Genomic DNA, 10,693 nt, shown 5'->3' with positions numbered 1-10,693 from the left:
GGATTTTGCTGTATTTTCTCTCTCACACAGACCCCATCACTGCAGACATCCCAGCCCACCCAGCAGCATCACTTGGGCATCCCAAAGCTGGGCAGGGGGCCAAAAGGAGAGGTGCAATCGGGCAGAGCTGCTGGGCCAGGATAGAGATCAGCAGGTTAGAAAGGGACAGAGGGATGGGAGCAAAAGGATGGACGCCCACCCTGGATGCCTCTCTCCCTCCCCTCTTCGCACACAAGGCCTCCCCGCTCCCATGTGCGCTCTCCGGCTTCTGGCAGCCTTTCTGCCGCGCGTTTCCACTCCTCTCTGGCCCATTAGCAGTATTTTTATAACATTCTGTAATGCACGGAGCCGTGTGCCAAACCTCAAGAGCACATTATTTCCCAACGTCTTTGTTATATCCATCCCTGAGCTCTCCGGCCGCGTGTTTCCAAACGCAGAGCCATGGCTCCGAGGGGCAGCCAGGAGTCTGGCGCTGTGCTCCTGGTACCCAAGCACTGTGCTCCCGGTACCCAGAGCTGTCCCCCTCTCCTGCCTGCTCCTCATGCTCAACTTTAGGATGCCAGGTGTGCAAAAACCCCTGGCCTCATTGCCTGCTGCTTCTGGCCATGCTCTCCAGGCTGCAAGGCAGATGATCCATTGGAGATGAACACAGAGCATCCTGGTTGATCTCCTGTGCTTCACCCTATGCTTTTTCAGGTGCCTTAAAATAGGAGGCAGAGCAACATCTCACTGCTCCAAGTCTTCTGGAAGAGGCTGCCCTCAAGAAGTGCCTCCTTCTCCTGTGCTGGTTTGTGCTTGGGATGGTTCATACGCTGGGGATGGGAATTCTGGGATCCTTAGGGATGAGAAAGCCTGTGGGCCTTTCCTCTTTTTTGAGGGGGCATCTCCACCCTTGGTCACTCCATCCCTCGATGCACACTGCCCTCATTGCACGTGCACCGATGTTCCCATCTCTGCAGAGGACAAGGCAGCCCAGTTACCCCCAGTCACCTGCTCTTCCCTGGGTGCTACTGAGCTCCTGGACATGTACCCTACGATGTGGACCTGGGTGTCAAAACCCACCCCAAGGACCAGTTGAGCTACCCATGTCCTCCTGCTCGTCTGCTGAAGCACATTGATAAAATACCCTCTTTATGCTTCTCTATGAATCCCACTGGCCCCTGCAGTACAACATCTCCACCCCAGAAATCCCAGGGTCCCTCTGCAGCCACTGGCATGTACCACTGGAGCTCCCTGCTCTTTCTGGGCCAGAGCTGTTATGGGAAACACCACCGTGAGCAGTCCAAAGGCCGATGTTGAAGCTCCCCCATCGCTCCCAGCAGCTCCCCTTTCAGCACAAGCTGATCCCCTTTAGCCATTTCCTAAGCCATGTTCCAACTCTCAAACTAATCCACATTTTCTCTGGTTTAACTCATAATTTCCCATGTGGCATCATAGCAAATACTTCACTGAAGTCAAGACAGATTACACCGACCACATTTCTGGGCTTAGGAAATCAGTTCTCTTATCAAAGAGAGCTATCAGGTTAATCTGGCGTGATATATCCCTGGCAAGACCCCTTATATTTTTCTCCCATTTTCCATTTGTCTCCATGTCTCTAATTGCTCCCTCTTCCAAGAGCGCCCCATGCCGCCACTGTGCTGCGGGGTCAGGCTGTTTGACTGGGATTTTTCCTCCTCTCAAGCACAGAAAGGCACATCGCTTCTCCCCACAGCACTGGGTACCACCATTCACCTCTCAGTCGCTAATGAGCCTTGCTAATGAACAGATGCCCTCACCTGGGGACAAGGTGCTCCCCAGGCCTCCAGTACATAATTTTCTTTGAAGGTGCCTACACAGTACAGGACCATCTCCAAGTTTTATCTTCCCTCCTCTCTCCCAGCCTGTGCTGTCCTTGCTCTCAGCACAGACCCATCAGGGTTCATTCGGTACCGGGCTCTGCTGAGCTTACCTTTAATCTCCCCTGAAACCTGCCTGCATCGCCAGCTCCGCTCTTCTCTCCTCATTTGCTCTGTACTTATATAGCTAACCCCCGTTTTCATTTCCTCTGCAAGGTCTCGCTCAGCTTGACTCCTGGCAGGTCTCCCTTCATCCCTGCGCTCACTGACCCCCCCAGCAGAGCTCGCTTTGCTAATTGACACCCTTTTCTGGTCCTCACCACTTCTCTGCTCCCTCTCCACATCCTTCCTGCCCGGCAGTGCCCCTGCCTCGCTTCTGGGGCACGCTCCAGGTACCGTCATTTATTTAATGAGATCCCCAGCACTTCTCTGTGTGCAGCCCCCAGCCCCTCACTCCCGCTGCCATCATTTTTCTTGTTGCCCCAGTAAGAGGGGAAAACAGGCACGGGCCTGTTTTCATTTAACTTCCCATGCAATTGAAATGAAATGAGTCCAAGATCCCTCAAATCCCGGGTTTGGGCTCCCAGTGCACTCAGTTGCAGCAAGGACGCTACCACAGGGCCATGCTGCAAACCTCCCGTAAGCCACCCATCTCCATCTCCAACTCCATCTCCATCTCCATCTCCTCCTGGGATGCTCCCAAACCCACTCCTCTGCAGCAGCCCATGCACCTCCAGGGAGTCAATCGTGCCCCACAGAGGCAGGAAAGTTGTGGAGGGTGCAGGCAGGGGCTAGGGGTGGCAGCACTGTGAGAAGAAACCTCATAGAAAACATTAAATTAGAATCTAAGCAATTAAATTAATTACCACTAAAAGCGTCTCACCTGATTAGTTTCTTGCATACATAATTGCATTAACACCACCAGGCACTTGCTTACTTATTTGCTGCCTTTCCTCCTGGAGCTGGTGGCCCCTACGGTGTCTGACCAGACCCCTCAGCTGCCCGGTACTCAATGCGCTGTGAGCTGCCAGCAAATAGGAACACACAGTAATAGGAAACAGCAGGATTTGGGCTCTAACGCTGAGCAATTCCTACGGGTCCCCGAGCGGATTGACAGGGATTACTATTAGTGAGGTGCTTAGCAGATGGAAGAGCCATTGCAAAGTCACGGTGATGCCACAGCTGCAGAGGAGGTGGTTTGGGTGGTTTGGTGGGAGGGTCCCTCCCTAGTCCCTTTGCTTCCTCCAGACCTGGGCTAAAGCCCCCCATGCACTGGCACAGCCTGGGGCCTCTCCTCAGATGGGATCTGGTGAGTTTGTGCCCAAGCAGAGGAGATGCAGAGCCCCTTCCTGCACTGCACCCAGCTCCTGCCGCTGAATGCCTTGTGAACACCTCCTCACCCTGACAGCATGGTTGAGAGGTCCGATTCATCTGCTACTGCTTTTTTGTCTGGTATGCTCCCACCTACTCGCTGCCGTACCCCATGCCCTGTGCTGCCTGCTTGCCACTCACCTGTTTCTCAGCTTCTTGCCTGAGAAGTTGCTGAAGTTGCCTTTCAGCATCTTCCAGCATCCCCTCCTCTTGGCCCACATGCCAGGATCCCTCCCAGCAGACCCTAAACGATGAGTTGGATGCTGTGCTGCACCCCTAAAACTTGGACTTCTTCAGGGTGACCTACAGGTGCAGTGAGCTCCTCCTGTCTGATTTGCAGGGCTTATGGAGGTCATGGCTGGTCCTCTTGTGACCCTTTGCCCCTGGACCACAGTCTAGGATGGACACATCACCCTGGCTCTGATGCAGGGCACTGAAGGTAAGACAAGGAACAGAGAAAGGCTCTGCCGTGCTTCCCAAACTTGGGAACATTTGGGCCACCTACACAACACATCCCCAGCTGGCAGTGCCTCGCAGCATCCTCCACAGCAGTCATCATCCCGCAGTCAGCTACACCAGCTGGTGCTCCCCGACACCCACTGCTGCCGGTTGCAGACATCGTACTGTGAAACACACAGTTGCTATTAGCTGTACAAATACAGCAGCACACCAAACACACAGCTGCTATCACCTCTCAGCATCGTGTGAAATATAACACAGCTCTTATCTCCCGCACCGAGTCCTGTGAATCAGAGCATCTCCTGCTTAAGATATGCAAAATCCTGGGAAACACACAGCTGTTCTCGAACACACCCGTACACAGGGGCTCTGCAAACACAGAGCAATTGCCACCACCTTTTGGCTGCTCCTCTGAAACAACCATGTGGCAGTAACCCTGGACAGGATTTCTCCCTCCTGGCTGCAGTCGCCTCTGACAGCTCAGCCCCAACCCATTCCACATGGAGAGATGTAGCACTAGGCTGAATGGAGAAGCAACATGCTTTCCCAAATTATCCCTGGGGCATCACTTAATCTACTGTCTTTGATGTAAAGTTTGGGGCAGGAAGGTCTGATTCATCTTAGCATCCTGCTGCTGGGATTAGTATGACACAGGGAGCTCATATGGTGGGGTGCAACAGGGTACAGACAACATGTATGGACAATAGAGGGGCTGGCAAGAGGGGGCTGTGAGGGGTCAAAATGAGAGCAGACAGGGTGGCTCTGTCCCCCTCAATGCCACATGCCAGGGTACTCACTTCCCACCCTCAGGTAGGTCTGGTATTTGAGGTGCCAGGAGGAGCCCTCATAGCAGGAGTACTGGCCACTCTGCGTCAGGTCGACGTTCTTCAGGATCAGGTAGGACCCGTTCAGGTGTGACTCGTCGATGTCGGTGCCATTGGCCGTCCAGGTCACGGCTGCATCCCAGTCCATGGAGCCACACTTCATGGTCACGTCTGCACCTACTCGCTCATACTGGATGTGGCTGACTGTGGAGAGCAAGAGGAGAAAAACAGGTGAGCTCAGAACCCTGTGGGCAGGGCCACCTTGGAAATAACACCTTATCATCACCTGTATGGGAAGTGAGGTAACGGCTTGGGCATGACACTGTGACTGGGGCCAGGGAAGCTGAAGTTCTCCTCCTGGCTCTGATAATGATTTATTATAACCTTAGACCAGAGTGGATCAACTGGGATGGGCCGTGGGACTCATGGACCGCCTCCATACCTCCATCTCACAGGATGCTTTTCTATGACCTTTACCTCGGAGGACACATGTCAGGGACGCATGTATGGCTCACCTGCCAAATACCCCAGAGCACAGCCAGATGCTCATACCAGCAAGTCACTGCCACTCCTGTGTCTACGTGTCTTGTTGCAACATTCAGACCAAATGCACACATCAGTAATTCCCAGCAGAGAGGTGACAGATCCTGGGGCTCTGTCACCAGCAAACTCAAGTCATTTACTAGTGGAGGTGGGAAGCAGCCAGCTGCCCTTGCCTAGAAAATAAGGTGGGAGGATTGCAACCTAACTGTGCCGTGGTTTGGAAAGGGGCAGCTGCTCAGTGCATGCTATGCTGTTTGTCTCCGTGCCTGGCTTTTCTTCCCTCTCCACAATAACACGGTGCCTTGCTAAGCTGTTTGATTTAGCATCTTGTGAGTTGGGCAGTACAGCTCATTGGGCACCAGCTGCCTAATTGAATTTTCTCAGGTTTCTGGACAGGAGCTGGAACTGACATTCATTAATGATCTTTAGCAATTGAATCTTTCCTGTGTTGCTACACTGACTGTGCTGAGCTGTGTGTGGCAAGGATAAAACCATGTGTGTATGCGTGCGTGTGCATGACACAGGGTGAAGCAGGACAGGGGGATGAGCAGAGGATGAGGTTCCTTCCAGGCTTCATCAAGCCTCTGTGCACAGACAAGGGCTGCTCAGTTCTCAAAATATTCCTGGGTTTTAAAAACGCTTTTGACAAGGTGCCTCCCAAGGAAACCAAGCAGCCCTGACACAGGAGGAAAGTCCTAGCAAGGATTTATAGCAGCTAAAGGTCAGGAGACCAAGGGTGAGAACAAGCGGTTGGACGTGGCGGTAGAAGATGTCACCAGTGAAGTTCGGCAGAGATCAGGGCTGGATCAGAGCTGCCCAACACCCTCGTAACTCATGGGGAAAAGGGGGTTGAGGCAGTCAGAAGAGACAGAAGTGCTGCAGAAGGACATCATGGTACAGTGCCACCAGGCAGTAACACCATGTCGATAAATGCACAGAGGGAAGTCAAGCCTTGCTTCCCCTAGCACTCACAGCTGCAAATGAGCTACAGCCTCCATGGAAACAAATCTTGGAGTTATCACGCTCATTTCCCTGAAAACATCAGCTCAGTGGTGACTGAAAACGCAAACCTGGCACTGGGAATTATTCAGAAAGGGATTGAGAAGAAAATAGAAAGCGCTGTACCCTAAAAATCTGTCCCTGTGCCATTAGGAGAACAGTTCAGCTGAAAACTGAGAACAGAGAGGAAATATGAAAGAGCAAAGGCTGGAAACAGCCCCCACATAAGGATGGCTTAACAAACTCGATCCCTTCATCCGTAAAAGGAGACAACCGAGCGGAGACGTGACAGACACCAAAGCAGTGATGAGTGACATGGAGAGGACAAATAGAGAAGGACTGCTTGCTCTTTCTCCTCATAAAATAATTAAGGGGCAGCAAATGAAAACAAGCAAAAGAAAGTGCTTTTTCACACAAAATGTGATTAAATTACAGAAACCCATGTCCATCAGATGCTGTGGATCTCAACGTTTTGGGGGAAATAGTGATTAAATTAATCCGTAGCAGAAGACACTATCCAGGGCTGAGCTGTGCAGTGACGCCAGGGAGGCTGCAGGCAGCTGGCAGTGGTGGGGCGGGGGTACAGGAGAAGCCCCCTCCATGCTTGTCCTGCTCTTTTCTCCTTCTCTATACATCATCTGCTAGATGTCTTTAAAAAGCTTAGAGTCTTGGAAGAAAGAGGGGAGGACATGTAAACTGAGGCATCTGTGTGAGGAGGTGTGGCTGGAATGGGCCAAGACAAACATGCAGATAGGCAGAGGAAGATGGATGGGTGGACGGAAGAATGGATGCGTATGATCGCAGGCAGACAGACAGCTGGCTGGATGGGCACAGATGGGATAGATGAAAGTGTATGACGATGAGAGGATTGATGACTATGCAAGTGGATGGATGGATGGGCTTATGCGGGGATGCAGAGACGTGTAAGAGGATGGAGGGATAAGAGAACAAGCAGCTGGCTGGTGGCGTATGTGGATGGAGGGATGGGTGGATGGATGGGTGGGTTGGTGGAGGGAGGGAGGGATGGAAGGACCAGTGAACAGCAGGGGGTTGGGGGAATGGTTGGCTGTTCGATTGGCTGTGGAGATGGACAGACGGATGGATGGATGGATGGATGGATGGTGGATGTATGGATGGATGACTAGGCAGATGATTGGATTGATAGTTACAGATAACAGAGCTAAAGTAAGAGTCCCAGCACCTTACTCAAGTTCTCCTCTAATTTCTTACATTGCATAAAGTAAAGATATTTTCTCTTCCCCTTTCCTGACAGGCCACAAAAGGCCATTGACTCTCCTGGCCTTACACCTGGGGATCTGCTCGGCAGAGACACTGGAGACGCCACACCACCAGCCTTGTATGGAAAGACTCATTGCAGCAATGGACTCGCAATCCTGACTGTCTGGTCTGGCTCTTGTCCCAGTGCCTGGCCTCTCTGAAGGTTTGAGAGCGAGGGGAAGCTTTGGGGTGCCCAGCTCTGCTTCTCAGGACAGTGACCAAGAGCTTGTCTGTAGCTGCTGGCAGCAGGACTAAGCTAGAAAGGGGGGAAAAGGCACCTTGAATTATTTCCTATTTGTCCTTAAACACAGTGTGAACACATTGGCACTCATCCAGAAGGGCTGAGGGAGTCATTCCTGGAAGACAGGTCTTTGAAAGCAATGCTCCTTTCCAAGGCAGTAATTTAAGGCCCCTGACAAAGGAGAAACCCAAAGCACAGCTTTGGAGGAGGTGTTTCCCCCAGACGGATTTGCTGAGGCTCTTACTGGAGCCAAGGGTATGGGCAGGACAAGCACTAACCCACCCAGAGCCTCAGAGCTCCCTCAAGCAAGGATGGGAGGGAGGTTTGCTCACCCTCCTGGTCATCATGTCACTGGTAACATATAGGATCGATGACCACGATGGTGCCTGCACTGGAGGGCCAGCCCTGCTGGGTGGACATCATTTGGTGGCATGGGCAGAACAAGGACCAGCAGCCAGGGGCTGCAGCTTGGGAGGTTTGGGCCGGACATGGAGGAAAACTTACCCTCCAGGAAGGTGGTGCAGCGTTGGGACAGGTACCCACCAAAAGGGAGGATCTCCATCCTTGGAGGTTGTCAGGGTTCTGTTGACAAAGCCACAGCTGATGTGGCATGCTGCTGAGGATGGTCTTTTTCTGAGTGAGACACTGGACTAGACACCTCCAAAGATCCCTTCCCATCAACATGACTGCGATCATTGGCTAGAATTGGTACTTAGAGATGCTGTCCTACCACTACACCACCCTGCTTCTCCGAAGTATGCTGCTTTTTGGGTTGGGTGACAGCACAAGGGTGAAGCACACATGATGGAGAGGTTGTGATGCTGCACCTCAACCAGCACTGGCTCGGAGCATCCAGCTCCACTGAGGGGCTGGATCCTCTGCAATCTCTGCACAGCACAGCATGCCAGCCAAGCACAGCATGGCTTACAACGTAAAGCCCCCAAGCTGGAGAGGAGCCATGGTGATACATAATGAGGCCAGAAATAACACGGAATTTACCCATAGCCCTGCAAAGCCACAGCAGAGGGACCACAGCAGCTGGCTGTGGGACTCACACAGCTCTCAGTGGTGGACCAGGGGCAGCTTGGTAAAACAAGCTGTGAGCTGCTTTGCTGCCCTCCTAGCCATGATGAACTACAACTTGACAACACGATGTGTGCAACACAACAGGGACCAATGGGACAGTGGTCTAACAGAGAGACACAGAGGGAAGATGAGATGAAGCAGCTGAGATGCAGGGCCCATGGGAACACATTTGATGCTTCCCAAACCCATCCTGCTCAGCTGGAGCTTCTCAGCAGAAACATCCTCCTCTTTTTCTTTCTTAATGAATCCTGACCAGCATCGAGACTGCAAAGACAACAACAGAGGGAAATCCTGTGAATCAGGACTGCCCTGGCATGCACCATTCTGGGAATGAGCAGAACTCCTCTTGGGAGGAAGTGGAGAAGATTGTTTGCATTCCCCACCACAGCCTCTCAATGGAGCTTTTTGTGCCAGAGCCCATGACAAGCCACTCTCCAGCATGCACCCGTGGTGGTCAAAACCACCTTGGCTGTCACAGCAATCTACGGGCAGAGGGGGCCAACCGCTTCCCCCAGAGCCCTCTGCCCAAATGCACCACAGGGCTGTAGCTGGCATAAGCAGAGCAAAAGGAAGGCATCAAAGCATTTTGGGGGACAGGCACAAGCACTCTTCTCCTCTCCAGGATGCACAGCCTCTGGCTCTGCTCCTCTTTTGCTAATGGGGAAACTGAGGCAGCAAGAAAGGACATGTTCCCCTTCCTCTGACAGGACGTGTAGCACTTCTGCAATGAACAGAGAATTTCAGATAAAAGGGCTTTCACATTGCCCCTGTCAGCCTTCGCATCTTCCTCCCAGAGCTAAGCAACTAACCACAGATTATCATCTCAGTGGCTTATTAGCTTTGTGTATGTATTTATAAATCACACATTTACTATTTACACAGTGCCGGGGATATGCTGAGAGTTTTCCAAACAAGATAAACCCAGGAAGTCTTGCACTCTGCAACTTCCCATGGCAAATGAGACGAACACACGCACAGCAGACCCGCGAGAAGCCCCAGAGGGTGTGGAGGCCGAGAGGAAAGATCTCAGCCAGCATGGGGAGGAGGCGTCTTGTCCATCCCCCATCATCCCTCCTGCATGGAGAAGGACGTTCCTGGCCATCGGGTCTCACAGAGTGGTGGCACAGCCCTGTGGCTTCTCTCCTGCTCCCGCACCCATGCCGGCCTACATGAGCATCACTGACCATGCCCAAGGGTGGCTCCGCTCCCATCTGCAGCTTTGCAGCCCTGAGGTCTGCCCTTCTTGAGGCAAAACAGCCTCTGGCACTGGAGAGGGTTTCCCAACACACCCCATCCTTGATCTCCTCACATCTATTTTCTCCGGTGCTGCCTGGTCTTTGCTTTTGTTGCCAGCAGACACCTTCCCTTCACGGAGAAGGGATTTCATGCTTAAGGAGGCATTTCTTCCATGAGTGATTTAAAACTAGATACATCTTTGTGAGGAAACAGGCGTAATTAAGTGTCATCGATGTAGCCAAAGATATGGACTGTTCCAAGTTAATTTTGTCCATTAATGAAGAACTGCAGCAAGCAGAGCCTGCGCTTGTTTGCTCTACTTTGGTAAATCCCTGGAGTCAGCAGCTTTGCTCTCTTGACAAGAAAAAATAATTAGCAAGAAACTTTAATTAAGAGATAACAGATGGGTGCTAAAGGACTCGTACTCAATCACTCCACTATAGCCTGGAAGCAGACCTCGGTTTACTTCAGGGGTGTCGTAAAGGAGGCACTTTTCCCTGACATCCTTGGCTCAGGGCAAGCTCCAGGGCAGGAGAGCCTCTTCTCTCAGCCTGGACATGACCATAAAACATCCTCCCATGAGCTGAGGAAGATCTCCAGCTTTGCAATAGCCTGACCTACATCCCATCCAGCTAGGGATGTCCATTGTGGGGTGAAAAGGGCCTTTGTGGCCCTTCTAGCCGCTCAGCTGCAAGAGGCTAGTGTTTCTTCCATGAAACTTGATGCAGTATCTACTGGGACTTTCTCAGGATGAAGGGATACCTTTGCAATCAAATACCCTGTACTCATAAAAGATAATCCACAGCACAGGCTCCCTT

The 10,693-nt window shown here is 52.1% G+C and overlaps 1 protein-coding gene across 1 annotated transcript in view; it reads right to left on the bottom strand.

Annotated features, from left to right (window-relative positions):
- Positions 1-10,693, bottom strand: part of CNTFR (ciliary neurotrophic factor receptor) — a gene marked incomplete at its 3' end in the record, with an annotated part of 59,302 nt that overhangs the window by 29,871 nt on the left and 18,738 nt on the right. The window contains exon 2 of the mRNA XM_010189235.1: positions 4,466-4,696. Coding sequence (XP_010187537.1) covers positions 4,466-4,696 — 231 coding nt within the window. The remainder of the gene's footprint in view (positions 1-4,465; positions 4,697-10,693) is intronic.

Source organism: Mesitornis unicolor, unplaced genomic scaffold (assembly GCF_000695765.1).
Source record: "Mesitornis unicolor isolate BGI_N332 unplaced genomic scaffold, ASM69576v1 scaffold19107, whole genome shotgun sequence".
In the NCBI taxonomy this organism is placed as follows: Eukaryota; Metazoa; Chordata; class Aves; order Mesitornithiformes; family Mesitornithidae; genus Mesitornis; species Mesitornis unicolor.
This window is presented reverse-complemented; position numbering and strand designations above follow the sequence as displayed.